This window comes from Juglans microcarpa x Juglans regia, chromosome 1D (genome assembly GCF_004785595.1).
Source record: "Juglans microcarpa x Juglans regia isolate MS1-56 chromosome 1D, Jm3101_v1.0, whole genome shotgun sequence".
In the NCBI taxonomy this organism is placed as follows: Eukaryota; Viridiplantae; Streptophyta; class Magnoliopsida; order Fagales; family Juglandaceae; genus Juglans; species Juglans microcarpa x Juglans regia.
In genome coordinates this window covers 37,501,112-37,519,984 of record NC_054594.1, presented here as the reverse complement: position 1 = coordinate 37,519,984, position 18,873 = coordinate 37,501,112, and the positions used below count along the sequence as shown (strand labels likewise).

At 33.6% G+C, this 18,873-nt stretch overlaps 3 protein-coding genes across 4 annotated transcripts; all 3 read right to left on the bottom strand.

Moving 5' to 3' along the window:
* Nucleotides 1-6,470: 6,470 nt before the first annotated feature.
* Nucleotides 6,471-6,773, bottom strand: LOC121247212 (repetitive proline-rich cell wall protein-like). Its single transcript, XM_041145585.1, has one exon. The coding sequence runs from the start codon at nt 6,771-6,773 to the stop codon at nt 6,471-6,473; it is 303 nt and encodes a 100-aa protein (XP_041001519.1).
* Nucleotides 6,774-11,580: 4,807 nt separating this feature from the next.
* Nucleotides 11,581-12,596, bottom strand: LOC121251888 (early nodulin-75-like). 2 transcript variants are annotated; one of them, XM_041151300.1, is made up of 3 exons: nt 12,449-12,596; nt 12,066-12,364; nt 11,581-12,005 (listed from the first exon to the last, which is right to left on the bottom strand). In XM_041151300.1, the coding sequence occupies exons 1-3, from the start codon at nt 12,565-12,567 to the stop codon at nt 11,785-11,787; spliced, it is 639 nt and encodes a 212-aa protein (XP_041007234.1). In that variant the 5' UTR covers nt 12,568-12,596; the 3' UTR covers nt 11,581-11,784. The 2 variants fall into 2 exon arrangements, with proteins under 2 accessions (XP_041007234.1, XP_041007225.1); XM_041151291.1 differs by having other exon boundaries at nt 11,581-12,364; nt 12,449-12,593.
* A 2,594-nt stretch (nt 12,597-15,190) lies between these two features.
* LOC121247203 (early nodulin-75-like) lies at nt 15,191-16,111 on the bottom strand. Its single transcript, XM_041145573.1, has one exon. It carries the CDS (start codon nt 16,109-16,111, stop codon nt 15,191-15,193), a length of 921 nt encoding a protein of 306 aa, XP_041001507.1.
* Nucleotides 16,112-18,873: the final 2,762 nt, after the last annotated feature.

Genomic DNA, 18,873 nt, shown 5'->3' with positions numbered 1-18,873 from the left:
AGAGAGAATCGTTTGAGAAAATAGGAGTTAAAAAGCAAAATAAGATCCTGTAAGAAGTTGAATTTAGCCATAATCTTTTAGATGGAGAACAAATACTGCTTTATTAATTGAACTTCGACTTCAGCTCTTGTCGTCCTTCCTGGCCTCTTGCTATTTCTTTATTCGTAGATGTCAAGATTTTTTCCCCTCTTGTCGGACAGCAAAAGCCACTTAAAAGTTAAATCCTCCTATATGACTGTTACTCGTTCGGCTTTATCTGTATGAGAATCATGTGATTATCCTCGACCGTCTGCAGACTGCACTGAAGTATCCTTGGAATAGGCCAAGCATATTCTCCCTTTCTCTGCGGAATGGGGACTGCTTATGGGCCCATTGTCACTGCCTAATTTAAATGAGATGAAAATTCGGATCCAGAATGAGATTTTATGCTAAGAAAAACATTAATGATAGACGTGAAAGACTGATTTGACACTTAATTGGGCTGTAATTTGGAAAAATAGAGTTAGATTTTGAATGTTTGCCCAAGATTTTTCTAATCCTTTATTTTCTACGCACTTCTCGAGTACCTACTAGCCACCCAGACCCAGTACACCCATGAATTTCCTTTAGCTTTGTGGAAACATAGATTAACGAATGCCATGCATTTCTATTTCAATTTGAAATTTGAGGCTTGAACGAACATAAAGGAGGTCAATTTTTATTGGACAAATACGTGTCGGGATGAAAAGACATGGGGACTAATGTGGGTAAAATTTCCTAGCCGAAGCCGGACAAGCCGCCGACATCTCGTTGTCTCATCTTCCTCCCCGAAGTAGCAGCGCACGGCATTTGTAGGCCCACTTTTGTACCATTAGATCTTGGGCTTTTATAATTGGTGTTTTTGAAACCCTGCAACTTCTGTTAAGGCTCCAAGAGAAATTCAATATCTGGCCCAAATATTAGGCTACTAGTAATGATAGCCCAATTGATTTCGAGTAATGATAGAGGGAATTTTTACACACAATTATGCCAAAAAAATTGCTTATATGACATGTCATATAACAATAAAATAATTTCAATAAAGACCAAAAGATTATTAATTTTTTTTATTATATTGCAGTGCCACGTAGGCCGATTGTGTAATAATTCAATATAATTTTTTATTATATTGAATCTGCTCTTCATACATGGGGATCTAGCCCAATCAACCGGGCGTAAATAAAAAAGGGTAATGATATTTTTATATATTTTTTATTACTATTTCACTGTCAATTATTATTATTATTATTATAATACCATTTGACTTTAGATTAAAAATCTTAAAGCATGTAATTCTTATATAATTTTAAAAAAATAATTAATTAACTTAATTATATAATTTAATTAAAAATAAATTTAATTTTATATAAATTGGCTTATATTGAATTTATTTTTTTAAATTATGCAAAAATTCATGTTTTGAAATTTTTAATTTAGATTCAAAGAATAAAAAGAAAATTAAATAATAAAATAATAGTAAAAAAAGTGCAAGGTATATATACCAATTTAGTCAGAGCCCAAACTGTGGACACGGTAATTAATTTGGAATAGCGAATTCATTTGGCAATTGGGCCCCTGTCCCTCGCTAATGCGTCTGCAGTGCTATGGATATCATTCTTTGGAGTCCAAGCCCTTGATTCATGCTTTGTCCCCACATCCAAGTGGTTCTTCTTTTTCTTATTATTTTCTCTTCATTTACTTGCTAAGCTCTATCATTAGCTTATTAGGGCTGTCGACTCGTATTATTAGGTTATATTCGAAGCGTATTAAATTAAATTTGGATTGCATTTGAATTAATTTTAAGTTTTTTTATTTAATTAAATGGATAAGACTCAACATCTCTAGGTTGTTAATCTGTCTATATCAAGTTTGTGAGTCGTGAGAAAAATTCTTTACTCTTTATATGTTAGGTTTGGTTGGTATATTAATCAATTAATCAACCTAAGCTAACATATCTTATGAAACGGATCAAACTCTTTAAGTTTTAGCCTATGATCGCGAATTACGTGTTATGTTAATCTCAAAGTCGCGCTTGAGTTATGTCAAAATTTGCGGAGGCCTAGTATCAATCTCATAATTTTGGGCTTGAACTTGATGTAATATTCTTCTTCCCTTCATTGAAAAACCGAAAAGAGGGCAGTTTGATTCCTAATTGCATAACTCCATATATCACAGCCCAACAAAACAGCCCCCCTACCTGGGTCCAAAAAAAAATCGTTGCAGTCATAAGTGTATAAGCGCCGCATAATCATTTTAAAAAAAGTGAATAAATATAAAACCTATATGAAAATAAAATTAATTCTTTAATAGTAAACCCTACTTTTTTCCAAAATGACTGCACGGGGTTCGCACACTCCACAATTATATGCAGCATTACTCATTTCTAAATTTTATAGTACTATATAGCTTACCATTGATGTCTAATTAAATTGATTGTAGCGAGCTCCATTTAATAATATTGGTTCGAAATATGCCCGAAGAATAATTAGCTGCCTGCCTATGACAATTTATTTAAATTTCTACAGGACATGATGAGTTATAACGAAGTTGTTGATCTTTAGGTAATTCGTTGCTATAGGAAATAAAGTATTACAGCTTGTTTGTTAAATCATTTTACTAAATATTTGTTAAATCAAATAGGCCAATAAACTCGTCATATTCCTCATCTGCTATATATATATATATATATGATCGATCATTTTACTAAGAATCTCATGAGATTCTCAAGAATTTAGCTTGGCTTGTCAATCCTGTCTCTGCATGCCATCTTGTAATTGAAAATATATTAATCAGTAATTCGAACAAGCTAGTAACTGCTGTCTATAACAATATTAAGCCAATTAAGTAAAATTAATCTGGCATGGGTTCTTACTGGAGAGATAAGAACTCAAATTGTTTAAAGAGAACAACTTATAATTGATCATGTTAGCAGTTTTCCCCATTATAGAAATATAAATCACAAGACCGACACAGGGGCAGATCAACTACAAATTCTCACTTAATACTAATTAGTTTTCCAGGTTTCTTTTATTTTCTCAGCAATTTTTTCATACTTGCACCTATATATATATATATATATATATATATATGTTTGTCATCAATAAATCTCACAGTCTGATCACATTGATATATTTATTTATTTTTTCACATCTCATAATATCTAAGAAAATATTTCGATTTCTTTTTACAAGTTATATATTTGGTAAATTTACAACTTCATTTTTCCTATTTAGTTACACTTTTCGTTTTAAGTCTTCTATTAGATAGCTTATTTTGTTTGATATTGTTAGTATCATCTATGCTACCGTCGAGTTAACAATTAGAAGTGAAGGCAACAAATCTCATAGCTATTACTATCTATATTATAGAAGGGGTAGTGATAGGGTTACTTACTACCTTATTACTACCCATTTACTACTCATAGTTCATTTTAAGTTTTTTATTTTTTTTTATCATTTTTTTAAGTATTTTTTTTAACATCATTAACCATCAAGAAAAAATTAAAAAAATATATAATTTTACTAATAGTCACTTTCTTATCCATTAAGTAAAATAAAAAATTAAAAAAAAATCAAATATAAAATGAGTAGTAAGAGGGTAGAACCTCTATCATTTTCCTTATAGAAGCTAGCTTTACTACATTCAATCTTAAATGCAACAAAAATGTTTAATTTTAATTTGTTTCTTAATTAATTCTTATCCTTTGCTAGCTTATGCTTTTATGATGTATTTGTCGAATGAGTAATTCTACGTACAGTCTCGAACAGGGACTCCTCTACAGTCCTGTTTATGTGTCAACAATGAAGAATTACAATAATACCCTTATCTGAAAGGGATTTGCTAGATACAAGCGGTTTGGCACACCAAACTGCATACCAACACTTACGTAACTTTTTTTTATTACAGAAATAAATAAAAGAATGTCTTACATTTAATATTAATACACGATTTGGTGTACGAAATCGCTTACAAGAATTTTTTTTCTATCGAAAATCTACACAAAATTTCATCTTCGATCCATTCAAAATAGCCGCATCTGAAAGGGATGGCACCCCCTCATTTCGTTTTGCAATTCTACTCCATTGATGGCGACGTGCGTCATGCCTGTTAAGAGAACGAGAATACCAGAAGTTTCATTCTTTTTCCTTTTTCATCCACATCTTTATTAATGGAGAATCCAGAACCCTCTTTCAGCATCTATATATACAGTGCTCTCGCTCCTCTCGTGTTCATCGCGAAATTGATCATCCATCGATCAAAGCTCTCTCTTTAATTAATTAGTTCTTCCTCAAGATATCTTTACATACTCTCAAGGTTTCAAGACATGTCGCTCATTCCTAACATTTTTGGCGGCCGCCGAACTGATGTGTTTGCTCCATTTTCTCTAGATATTTGGGATCCCTTCGATGTTTAGTGAGGTTGTCTCCATGTGATTGAGACTAATGATTTCCATTTTGAATCAAACCTAAAAGTTATATATGTACATAGTTATATGATATGTACGTAGTTAATTGGTAATGGCTATATGACAGATGTATAAAATTTTACTTATTTCAAAATACATGCTAGAATATGGACATCCCACTTAATTAATTCTTATCCTTTGCTTATACTAATTTTATGATGTATTTGTCGAGCAATGTTGGCTTTATTATTTGATCGATTTTGAACATAAAATATTGATTTTTTACTTGGGCCTCGTTTGGATTTAGGAAGTATTTCATTTTCTTTTATTTCATTATTACAACTTTTCTAAATTTTTACACAAAATATAATAAACAATTCAACTTTTTCAAATCCAAAAACAATAATAATATTAAAAAATGACATTCTAACAATACTTTTTTTAACTAATTTCATATTTCATCTCAAACCATCTTATCTACTCTCTAGATACTAACCAGCCATTTTTAAAGTCTTTGATAATGCACGCTTACTTATTATAAAGAGAGACTACTAGAACTTAATGTATGTCAGTTGGCCTTCCAACATAAAATTCCTAGTTGCCCCTGCCGACGCATAAGATATTCGAAATTTAATAAATAAAGAAAATTGGTGGACTAGCGTTATGAGCCTTGCTGTGCTGCTAGCGACATCGTGCTTGCTGGTTTGACTATTCTCCTCTTCCAAACTTTCATCTCTGATGAATATATACATTGAGTAGGTCGATGATAATTACCTAATTCATGCCGGCCTCTTTCTCAGTGTAAATTAAGCTGGAACATATTTCAATCATTCAATGGTACCAGATGATCGGATGCATATGGAGAAAGAAAACACTCGCATATATATATATATATATATATATATAAATATATATATGTATATACCCTTGCGCTAACGAAATTGAAACTGTCACTAGCTTACATGAGTACCTGTAGAAAGTTTTCGTAAACGACTTGGTTCAAAAATTGCCCAAGACCACTTGAGAGAATTCTATTAAAATAACTATTCTTTACAATAGTAGTGTCTAAAAGAATCCCGAAAATTAAATACAGAATATACAAAAAATTAAGAAAGCAAATAATTACAATAAACTGAATGGTAAAATGGTGGAATTCTGCACGTCACGGGAGGATCTAAGAAGACTGTCAAATGGCTGCTGATTGTGCGGAACTACTATCAAGGTATTTACATGCTGATTTACTGCTACGTTAACACCTGTATGCATGGCCGCCCTTGTGCTATATTATTTATTTACGGCCTTTGGCCTACTTATAATATCCTTAATAGCTTGCAAAATACATATGAATAAGCTTCCAGCTTGTAAATAATCATGTAACAACAATTAGATGATATTTCAACTGCCAGGCTTCTCCTGGCCACGCGGAGTACTGCATACAGAAAAGTTAAGGGGTCATATACTCGAGAGATATTTAATTTTGTTTAAGTCTGAAATTGCTTATCGCCTGAAACTGACTTGGTTTCCACCATCATGTTTCCGGAGAACCAGACAGACTATCTAGATATCAGCTATCACACGCACACACGCACAACTGTAAACTACTTTTATCTCCAAAAATAACTTTTAGTCATAAGATATATAGGTGGATGTAAGTGCACTCACTGTATTCTCTCGTTATAAATTAACGCGATCTCCTTTTTCTTTCTGCCAACAAATTTTCCATGCGGAGAAACCGCAGTGAAATTTCCGGAGTCCGCAGTTTCAAACAAGCGAGAAAGTACGTACATATCGCCGAGAAGAAGAATAAGAAAAAGGAAAAGGAAAAGGAAAGTACACATCAAAACAAGGAAATCTATAATATCATATAATATATATCAGTACCGCTGGTAGTACAACGGAATGAGAAAGCCGTGAGCTTTTCTCACAATAGATAACAAGTACACGGTTTTTCTGGATACATTATTCGAGTTGGCCACTGCACTTATTTCTCGCATTATATAATCTTTAACTTTGTTGGCCTGCTGGTGGCTTGTGCGGCGGCTAGATTCTACGGGACAGCTTCCACCGGAGGGTGTCCTGGGTAGTGTCCGTAAGGTGGGTATGGCTTGTACGGTTTTGGTTTCCCCTTTATCGGAGGTAGAGTTGGCGGGCGCTTGTATGATGGTGGTTTGGGTTTGTAATACTTGGGAGGTGGCTTCTTATATGAAGGAGGCTGGTACGTTGGTGGCCTGTAATACTTGGGAGGTGGCTTATAATATTTGGGTGGCTTGTACTTGTAGTCGTCTCCAAGAGCTGGAATGGTGAGAATCACCATGCCAAGGAACGCCAGTAACATGTATAGGGGAGACATGGTTTTGATTGTGCAGAGTATCGAAGAGGAGGGCACCTTTTTATGCTGTTTTGATGCATGTAATGGCCCTTACAGGTGTCAAAAGATGGTTCATTCATTCGTTATCTAGATTGTCCAAGATGTCAGAATATGGTTTACTCGTAAAGCGCTTACAAGCAATTCATATAGAGAATTTTAAATAGAATAGTATTTTTTATTAAATTTAAACCTATCAAATTAAAAGTAAAAGTCAAAATAAAAGTTAAAAATAATAATATTTTATTATGAAAAATACTATTCCTACAGACAGTTTTTATCGAAAATTTTTACCGAATTTTTTTTTATTTTATTTTTTTTTACTTTGATGATTAAGAAAGTTTTTAAATGAGTTTATGATTTTTTTTATATTTTTTAAAAATATTTAAAGTGTTTAAAAGAATTGGAAAAAAAGCAGAAAACAAAAGTTTTTGCCTCTCGGTGAGATTCTCTGTAAAATCCTATGTGCATGTAGTAGAATCCTTTTATTATATAGTTATAAATAAGTTGTTATATGGTAATGGAATTTTTCTATTCATTATTTTTATATATTATACATTATATTTATTTTTATTTTATTTTAATTTATTTATTTATTTATTTTAAATTAATTAAATTCTTTTACTTATTATTCACACATTGTATATTAGATAAGAGAAAAAAATTAAAAATTAAAAAATTATATATAGTATACGTGAAGATGAGGAATAAATTTTTCATAATATGTCTATAATTGTCTATCATATCTCTTACCTCGTAGGGTCCGATTCAATTAATTAATGTGATAGGTACTCTTGGTCCCACTGAGCCGTCAAGTTTGAATATTAGTGCTAAAAGTCATCAATCATGCATGGGTTCGAAAATGGAGGTTTTATTGGTTTGCAGACAATTTTACTTTTACAAAATTTTTTATCTTATTTTATTTCACTTTATTTAATTATTATAATTTTTTTAAAATATTTATATAAAATATAATAAATAATTTAATTTTTTAAAATTTTAAAATAAAAATAATATTAAAAAAATATATTTTAATAATATTTTATTTAATTTTTAATTTTTAATTTAATTTATTTTATCTCATATCATCTATAAAAATATAAGAAGTATTAATAACTTTATGCTTTAAAGGTCGAAGAAGGAAGACGGCATTCCGCCCTCCTTCAGAGTAGGTAGGTTCAGATTTATGGAAGGGAAAGATTATGAAAAGAAATTTATTTACTTAACTTATATGGTCTAATCTCGACTTGTGGACTTTAAATTAAGCTATCAAAATTATACATTGTCATTAATTAATCTTGGCCAGTTTTTCTTCGAATTTGAGTTTTGAGTAAAAAATTTGCATATTTTTCCCACGTACAGTTGGCAATTTTAGGTTTCAAACATAGATTTTCACATTAATCTTATAGCCTATTTTATTATAGTGGGTTTTTAATGTATCTTAGGCAATTGGTTTTCTCTAATAATAGTTTTTTTTTATAAGATCTTGATTTTGAGCTGATTTTTAATTGTCACCCACAAAATTCTTTTTAAGTAAAATATTCTTTTACCACATAAAAACTTATATGATCCTTTTTTTTTTTTTTATATATATATATATATCTCATTAAAGTGAAAAAGCAAGATCAAGATTTCCGAATTAAATTGCATTTTTCAATAATATGACCAGCTAGCATATATAATTAGAAAATAATTTATACATAATATTTTTTATAATATTTTATAGAATTATGTTTTAAATAAAAAATATTTTTATAAAATATATTATAAAAATAACATTATTTTATAAAATATTCTCATTTTATAATATTATTATATAATATATTATGTAATATGTTGTACATATCATTGCTCTATATAATTAGGGCAGATGTTGAGCGAGGATGCTGCACAAATGAGTTCAAATATAGGCCATCCAATTAGGATAGCCCCCTCTCTGACTTATTAGTCCTGGACCGTACGAATGTAGGAGAACGTATAGGGTAAAAGAAAAACAAAAAATGTTACCACCGACAGTTGGGGTCCCCATTCGTCTGATAATTTTTTTTTTAATTTAGTAATTAAGAAAATATTTTTTAATAATATTATGATTTTTAAAAAATATATTTAAAGGTCAAAAAAATATTAAATTAAAAAAAAAAAAAGAACTTTTTTACCCTACTCGTGATCTCGTGCTACACCTGTTCATGGTTGAGTTTTTTTAACTTAAAAACCAAAACCGGCAGTACAGGCATTAGTACTTGCATTATTGGAGCTAGATGTAGACAGATCATCTACTCATCTTATCTTCTGTATATGTAATTGAAGTTCAAAGGCACGTGAGAAACTGGATTTGTTAGGGCAGGTTTGGGGATGGGATGAAATATAAAATTTTTATTTTATCATTACATCTTTTTTAAATTTTTATATAAAATATAATAAATAATTTAATATTTTCAAATCTCAATTCACCTTTTTTAAATTTCAATACAATAATAATATTAAAATACAATATTTTAAACTCTTAAACAAAATATAAAATTTTCATCTCATCCCCCAAACTTGTCCTAAGGTGTAACAAAATCAAACTATCTCCGCTCATCATATATTATATAATTATTATAATTTTATATAAAATATAATAAATAATTTAATTTTTTTAAAATTTAAAATAAAAATAATATTAAAAAATAATATTATAATAATATTTTATTTAATTTTTAATAAAATATCTTATCTCATCTTATTTAAACTGTATAACCAGACTTTAAAGTTAACAAAAGGTTTTTAAATTTATAAAAGATTCAATTTAAAAAATAAAAGAGTAATATTATGCAATATCTTAATTCTCTTAATTTTTTTATTATTTCATATTAAATAATTAGAAATTATTTATTATATTTAACTTATGAACTTATATATTTATATTATATAATAATGAGAGGATAATAAAAAAAGAGAAGGCAAATAGATTTTTATAAAATAAAAAAAAATAAAAGAAGGAGACGAGGATACTTCCTGCGCGCCAAGTGCCACCTGGTGATCCCCCTGAACGCGAACTCGATCGGCCATCTCCGACCACTACGCGCTTGGGCCCACAGGGTTTAAATGTGTTTTTATTGTTGACTGAAATTATTTCAATTTTTGAAGTGGGAATTAGAAATTATTAGGCCAATTCAAAGACTACTGGTCTAGATGTCCTCTCCGTGCTTAATTGTTTGTCTAGATTTAGTCGTTAACTTGTTGGCTTTAATAACATTGTTCACACACGTCATGTTTTTTTAATTGCATGCTTTAGTGCGAGCGGTAGCAACTTCTTGATCTTCTTCTCACTCGTTTACCCCTTCCCCAAGTTTCTTCTGTTGATCTCTGTGTTTTCATTTATATTTTTGCTTCTTTTTCTTCTCTTTTTTCAATTAATGCTTTGCAAGTTCCTATCTTGATTCAGCTTTGAACGCGTAAACAACGACAAAGAGGTTAGGTTACGATTTGGCAACATCATATTGCATTGGGATAAACTTTCCCACTCTAAATAATTAAGTATAACAAGTCACCAAAAGAAGTTGCTCAAAATCCCTATTATATGTGATTGATTTGATATTGAAAGATATTCTAACTATTTATACAATAATAACGATGACTTGTGATGAATTACTTGTCATCATGAAAACTCATTTCGATAAAAAATAATTATTTTTATTATAAATAACTTAAGATATATATAAGTATTTTTATTTTAGTGGAGTTGAACTCTGCCATCTCTTATTTAGAGAGACCAGTCCATTTGGTGATGATATACTGTGAAAATTTATCCTTCATATCTCTATTTCTTTAATAGTTTGCTTGAAAACCATAGACGTGATAGGTTGGATTCCATCCGACCGCTTAACATACTATAAGAACTAAAACCATGGCTTCTGCCCAGCTCTTTGCACATTGTATTGTGGTTTGCATCGTAACTAATTGAGTTGTGTTATACAAAAGTCTCACACTTTGTACACTATTTAAAAATATATAATTTTATTTTTTTTATTATCATATTTCATATTTCATAAAATACGATGATAAAATTATAAAATCATATATTTTTAAGTGGTGCACAGGAGCGTGAGGCTTATATTTAGAATTTTTCTAACCAATTAGATTATTCAGGACTAAGTTAGTTTGGTTTGAAAATTGTCTCATCTCATCTGAATAACCAAACGAAGCCAAATTAACAATGAAAATAGAGGAGGGTGGGGGAACAAAAGCAAAAGAGTATCGCAATGATAATCTCCATACGTTTCTTAGCTGAACATCAAGTTATTTGAATCTTATAAGCTTAGCTAGCTGCTTAGAAGACTTTAATTCATCTAAATGTTATAACGTCTTCTTTTAGACTGCTGCGATGTTCTAGTAAAAGTCCCTCCATGGTGGATTCCAACCTTTGCAAGCCACAATGGGGGTTTGCAGCTTCAAATATACACTTATTTTTTCGTCATAATCATCATCACTGTCCGAGAACATCTACAAGGTATTCACGCAACCTGGTTCACAGTGATCACTACTTACGACCGACACGAGAGGTTTGATATATTTGGAGCAATGCAGTCTTACTTTCGTAATAACCTGTCTTCTTGTAAAAGTGATGACATGTGCAATTTTTTTAGTTTGGCAAATCTAGCTCATGTTTTTGGCCTTGATTTATCCTGTTGGCTTGTGGTGAACAGAATGGATGAGCTTAGCATCTATTATTATATATCATGTGAAGGCACAAATACGTGAATAAAGGCAAAAGGAAATATAAATATTATGAATTTCTATAAATTAATACTGAAGATGAAATTCACTGCATTAAACTAGAAATTCGGATATGCTCAGCAGTTAGAAGTAGAAGCAAGACTGTAATTAATGAGCAATGTGAATTGAGCAATCATCCGCTAGCTATAGACGAACAGAACATGACACAAGCTAGGACGCATAATCATGAGTACTGCTACGCTCTTATTTAATAGGTGATGAAGGCTGGAGGGCCAGGTTAGGCATTGGTAGGTGGCTTCTTGTACGGTGCTGGAGGAGGCAAAACCTTCTGGGGTGGTTTGTGGGGGTCTTGACCCTTCTCGACTGGAGGGTGTCCTGGATAGTCATGACCATAAGGTGGCAATGGCGGGTGCTTTGGCGGTGCCTCTACAATGGGAGGAAGAGTGGGTGGCTTGTGCTCGGGGGGTGGCTTCACGACGGGAGGGGGCTTTTCATAAACTGGGGTTGGGGGCTTGTGCTCGGGGGGTGGCTTCACGACGGGAGGGGGCTTTTCATAAACTGGGGTTGGTGGCTTGTGCTCGGGGGGTGGCTTCACGACGGGAGGGGGCTTTTCATAAACTGGGGTTGGAGGCTTGTGCTCGGGGGGTGGCTTCACGACGGGAGGGGGCTTTTCATAGACTGGGGCTGGTGGCTTGTGCTCGGGGGGTGGCTTCACGACAGGAGGAGGCTTTTCATAGACTGGGGTGGGTGGCTTGTGCTCTGGGGGTGGCTTAATGATAGGAGGAGGCTTTTCATAGACTGGGGTTGGTGGCTTGTGTTCTGGGGGTGGTTTCACGATGGGAGGAGGCTTTTGATAAATTGGAGTTGGTGGTTTGTGTTCTGGCGGTGGCTTCACGATGGGAGGAGGCTTATAAACTGGAGTCGGTAGCTTGTGTTCTGGGGGTGGCTTCTCAATAGGAGGTGGCTTCCCATATTGATAATTAGCACTGGAAGAAGTGGTGAGAACCACCACTGCAAGAAACAACACTAGTAAGTGTGTCGTCATAGATGTCTTTGGCATTTAGGTTCTGATGTCTCAAAACTATAGGAACGAATGTCCTTTTTATAATGGATTTGGCACCTCGTCGGCAGTATACAGTATCAAACCCAGCCCTTGATTTCATGCGTTAATTGTGACATAAGTAATATTTTGCTATTTTTAGTTGAAAAGGGGCCTGGGCCCCTTTTCAGATGAAAAGTTGGAAATTAGAGCAAGGTGGTTAAAGTAAAGAGAAAATTATGATGAGACCTAATAATATGAATGTTCCTTTTTTTTTCTCTGCGCTTAATTTCTACGTGGTAGGACTTTTTCAATGGTACGTAGTACAATTTGTAATTTGATTATAGTTTAATTCCCTATATAGCACAGTACTGTCACTTCAAAATTGCACATAGTTCGGGATAAATACAAAGTCGGTGGTGATTTTAAGATTATGTTGCTTTTGTTAGGTTTAGAATGTGGACCACTACACTTTGTCCCATTACGGAGCTTTTGTAATCTCTTGCAATAATGGACCACTACATTTTGTATTCTCTGGCGTTTCTTGATTTCTCATGTTGATAGTGACTTTGATCTGTGCTGATTGACACCCATAATTATATAGTCATGGTTAGCTAGCGAGTGTGTACACCTAACCAAATTAGCTGGAATGTTTGAGCTAGCTAGCTAGCTAGGGATGGTGGAACCTTAATTGTGGCCGCGCGCGACTTCTGGACTGATTGCTAGATCATACAGAACCCAAATAAATGAAATAAGATAGAAAATAATTAATACACTTATAATATATATTTTTACAATTAGTTTATAATTTTATTTTGAATCGATGATAGTTTATACAATATTGAGTTTTTTTTTTAATAAAATATCATAATTACATTGATTAGTTCTAAATGAATTATAATATAGTCATAAAAGAGCGTATTATTGTTAAATAAAATAAGACAAAAAAAAAAAAGTTTAAAAAAAATCAAATAAAGTCTGGTTTGTTTTCAAACTACTTGAACCCGTTGCTATTAGTTGATGAGCCGCCCTCGATCGAGACATTTTAAATCAGTGTTCCATTTTTTTCTTTATACAAATCTAAATCTGCCTAAACCTTGTCATTTTCCTTGGGATATTATATAGTGATTATGTTTATAATTATTTAGATAATTTTACTCGGAAATATGTGCAGTGAAAATCTCCAAATCACAGAAATCGAATTATTCGCTAGTCCGAAGGCTTTGGATTAGGTCTCTAGACTGGCATCCAAACCCAAATCTGATATCGTATAAGGTGTTGAATTTGTATTTAGGTTCTCGACCGGCCCAACAGCCTGTTCAACCCAATTTGTAACAATTTATTTATAAATTAACTTTTTCTAGAGATTTTTTTTTTTTAAATAAAATGCTTGGATTAAATATGTTTTCCAAACTGAGAATAAGTTTATTATTCGTTCCCATTATTTTGAAAAATATAATTCAAAGCTTTCTGTTTCACAAGTTTAAATTATTTTTATTAAATTTTGTTTAAATATTTTCCTTCTTGTATTGCCAAAACATGTTAGGGCCTTCAGATCATTTGTGCCTAATAAAATAAAAAAATTAAGGTCCTATTTGGATATAGAAATAGTTTCATCTCATCTCATCATTATAGTTTTTTCAAGTTTTCACACAAAATATAATAAATAGTTCAACCTTTTCAAATCTCAAGACAATAATAATATTAAAAAATAATATTTTAATAATATTTTATTCAATTTTCATCTAAAACTATCTCATCTCATCTTACTATCCAAACGGGGCTTAAATCACTTTGGCATTTTGCTTTGATGCATACTGTATTCTTACTCTGTTCCAGAACAGAGTAACAAAATATTACCGCCAAGGGGATTTATGATTCCGTTTGTATTTCTCCTTTGCATGTTCAATCAGAACCATCCTCTTATTTAGCTCTCCACAAAATCACATATCCATAAAATCAGCAAAAACATATATATAGTTCTAAAGTTCAGATAAATTTTTTATAAAAAGGTTGATTTTTTGATGATTTTCATAATTAATTAATACCTCCATTCATGATTCACCTCATTCAGAAACAAATTCAAGTACTTAAAGAGAATATTTATATATTTTTTAGTAATTTTACCAAGTGTACACAGTACATTGACGGTTAACTTTCTAGATCGATTTCCGCTAGCAGCACTGTCCGTCTTGAATTCTATATTCATATAATGACGTTAAATTTATTTTCATCTTTATATTGAGTGTATATTTAATTCGTACGAGGTATCAAATTTCACGATCGCGTTTTGATATGCCAACATTTATGAACCGTTACTTTATGATAATTCCACGTCACTGGCACGGCCTTTGGTGTTCTTTGCAATATTAAATATTTGATAGAAAACGATTGATAGTAGTAGCGGGCGAGCAGCGACAATTCATTACAAAGGGGAGCACAGAACTGCATGTCGGTGCTCATAATTAAACTACAAGGCAAAGTACTAAAACCAGACGATCGAGTAAACAGCATGAACATAGTTACGTAGAACACTACTAGTTGTAGCAATACTGTTTTAAACGTTCATGGATAGAAAAGTTCCCGACGAGAAGGATAACATAAGTTGAAGCTCTTATTTATAGGCATGTACACATGCGTGGGATCAGTTTGCAGATGGAGGTTTGTGGGGTGGCTTGTGAGAGTGAGTCGGCGGCTTCTTTCCGACGGTTGGAGGCTTCAACTTTCTTGGTGGCTTGTGGGAATCTTTTGCATCCTCCACCAAATGGTCTCCAGGGTGATGATCGTGAGGTGGCTTGTGCTCTGGAGGTGGCTTCTCTCCCTTTCCCTTACCCTTGGGAGGTTCTTCACCATGGGTTGGTGGCTTGTGCTCTGGGAATGGCTTCTCTCCAATGTCGAGTGGGGTTGGTGGTTTATGTTTTGGAGGTGGCTTCGCTCCCTTGGCCGGGGGCTTGCCAGCCAAACTTGGCGAATTTTCTTCATCAAGGGATTGAGGCTCGAGTAGAAGTCGTCCAGGGTGATGATCGTGAGGTGGCTTGTGCTCTGGAGGTGGCTTCTCTCCCTTTCCCTTTCCCTTGGGAGGTTCTTCACCATGGGTTGGTGGCTTGTGCTCTGGGAATGGCTTCTCTCCCTTGTCGAGTGGGGTTGGTGGTTTGTGTTTTGGAGGTAGCTTTGCTCCCTTTGCCGGAGGCTTGCCAGCTAAACTTGGTGAATTTTGTTCATCTAGGGAGTGGGACTCGAGTAGAAGTCGTCCAGGGTGATGATCGTGAGGTGGCTTGTGCTCTGGAGGTGGCTTCTCTCCCTTTCCCTTACCCTTGGGAGGTTCCTCCCCATGGGTTGGTGGCTTGTGCTCTGGGAATGGCTTTGTATCCTCATTATCAAGAAGGGTTGGTGGCTTGTGTTTTGGTGGTGGTTTCTCTCCCTTGGGAGGTTTGCCTTGCAAAGGTGGCTTGTGAATTGGAGGTTTGTTCTCGTGTTTGGGAGGCTCATGGTGATCAGCTAGTACTGAGGCAGTGCTGAGAAGCACCACTCCAAAGAGCAACACTAGGCAGTATTTGGTAGTCATCTTAATTTGGACTCTCGATGGTTCAAAACAACAAAAACTCTTATGTCTTTTATAATGGATCAGAGCTAGCCTAGTGCGTCAGCTCACATGTCACTCCGCATTTGAATTTCTGCATACACATCAATCCAAAGCCGATACGTTTTCTTCTTTTAACATTCTATTAGTGTAGGGTCCATGAATTGGGTCCTGCGGAGTTGAAAAGTTTGACAATGTTACAAGCTGGTTGTCTCGGTGAAGGGAAGTGGAAATTAAGTAACCGTATGAGCTCTTCTAATTGCATGAAACCCATTTAGTGGATCATGTTCAAAACTTGGTTCTTCGATCTACTTACTACCTTGAAGATAAAAGTTTTCAAATCCTTGGAATCCATGCCTCTAATTCTCACCAATCGGAAGGTGATTCGGTGAAAAAAGAAAAAAGAACATTCATATAATCAAATATATAAAATTGATCAAATGGAGATAAACTTGTATGACTGTTAATGGCACATGGAATTGAAGTGCTTGTCCGACATCGTGGGTAGATAATTCGATACATATATATCTGCCGGCACGAGAAATGTACAGTAGCTTTAGCTAGCTAGCTAGATACATTAATAAATTAACATAGCAAATTAAGCTATCAAGATCCCAATATCAGTGGTTCCATTTCCCACTTAGGTTGGTGACTTCCGCTAGCCATGTGACGCTAGAGTACCGAAAGTACTGTATTATAATTGAATAGTAGTGGCCCCATGAATTGGGGGCTCAGTGAGTAAAGTCTATGTGAATAGCGGAAAGCTTCTGTACTATGCCCAATAAAATTAAATGTTACTAATTGTAAAGGAAGCTATATATATATATATTATCGAACTTCCATGTGTCACGCGGTACATGATTAAATTATATATATGCAGAGAAATATCTGAAAGAGATCGTAATAATAATATTTTAGTAAGTCATGTCTCACTCGTAATTAGATGAGTCGTGTGAACTATATATTGAAGTTTGAGGCATACTGATCATGTAGACTCGATAATATTATATGGTAGTATCACTGCCAAAATAATTAGAAGTTGAGAACTATTAAGAAATGGAAAAATCTAAGATAGTCGGTTTCTTGCACTCTCATTGCACACCCCTTACCTGTCATGCTAGTAGATCAAGTGAAACGGTGTGGGTCATTGCGAGCGGGAGATGATCATGTAAGGAGACCGGACGACATTTCAAACTAAAATTGTATCGGAATAGATAAGTTAATCTGTGCGCTCCACAAAAATGCAACAACCCAGAACCCAATGGGCACCTCTCGGTTCTTCGTCGAACTCCTTCTTAGCTAGCTACAATGACGCTTTGTAATGGGCACCCCAAAATCTCAAGAACAGGCGACGATTTACTTGTTCTCAGCGTTGAAACCAGCTGCCGCCGCCGTTGTAAGTAACCCAAATTTTGCTTCTTTTATTGTGGCTCAAGCTTTGTTGTAATGGGTATTTGACTTTGTGGTGTATTTACAATGGGTTGTGGTTGGTTTTTGTGATTTTTTACGGGTGTTTTAGGTGAGGAGCAGTGGCGAGATTCTCAGCCAAGTAGTGTCTTCCTAGGTATAGCTTTTCATCTTTATCGGATTTAATTACATAAGAATTTTATTTGTTCATTGTAGAATTGTTTTGCCGAATCGATTGTGCTAGTAGTATCTTCAAATATTTTGTTATTTTTTATCTATTTCTTGGACTGGCCTAGGCCCAAAATTCTCTCTAAATTTATTGTTATATGAAATTTTCTCAACCTTCCTTGGAATAACAGATTATTGGTTTTTCAAGTATGACCCAAGTTGTGTATTGTATGTGTCATTATCTAATTTTAAGTCTTAATTACATTAAGGCAGATCTGCTTGCTTGATATGGAGGTGTTTCTCATAAAATGGACGAAGAAACACACTTGCAACTAATTGGTAAGGTGCTGATACTTGCATAACATCTTTTCCTTATAGTACGAATCTCTTGCACGCCAGATGCTGATACTTTTGTCCATGTCATACTAAATATTTAAAAAAAGAACTCAGTTTCATGCTGCGTTGCTGTGAGGATTTGAATTGGTCTTCTCTTTTCTAGGTTAATCGAAAGAAATATGCAATTTAGAATTTGTACTTCTTTCCTATTTTGGGTTTTTATTAACAAGTCTCTTATATATCTAAAATATAAATTATTTAAATGCTCATGATGTGCTTCATATGAAGCCAGCTTATGCTCATGCACTAGGAAGAATTGACTTGTGGGCAAATTTGGCACTGCCAGACATCATGTATAAGGTCTATATGTTCCAAGACAAACTGTGATGCTTCAAAAAGGAGTACCAACATTTAATTAGGTGAATGAGAAACGCGCAATTTCCTATAAACCAGAAGGAAGGGCAAACATTTCATTCTAGCCACCTCAGTTTCTAAAATAAAGAATATTCACAAAGAAAAAGAGAGATTAAAAAAATAATTCAGCTGGAGCATTGTTGTGATAAATTATAATCCTTCATTCTTTTAACTATTGAAATGGTTTTGCCCTCGTTGGCTTCCTTGATCCCCATAGTATCTTGCGTGAAGAAATCTATATTAATTGTTGTATGCACTCCTGTGTCTTTTAGGAGGACCCAACCTGCTTATCCTTGCTAGAGATCTTGGTCAATACGTACAACTTGGGACCACAATAGTTTAGTTTGATGTCATGATTTCTTTTTTGAGTTGAATTGCTTCCAATTTCCAATATACCATCAATATTTTTCTAATAGACAAAT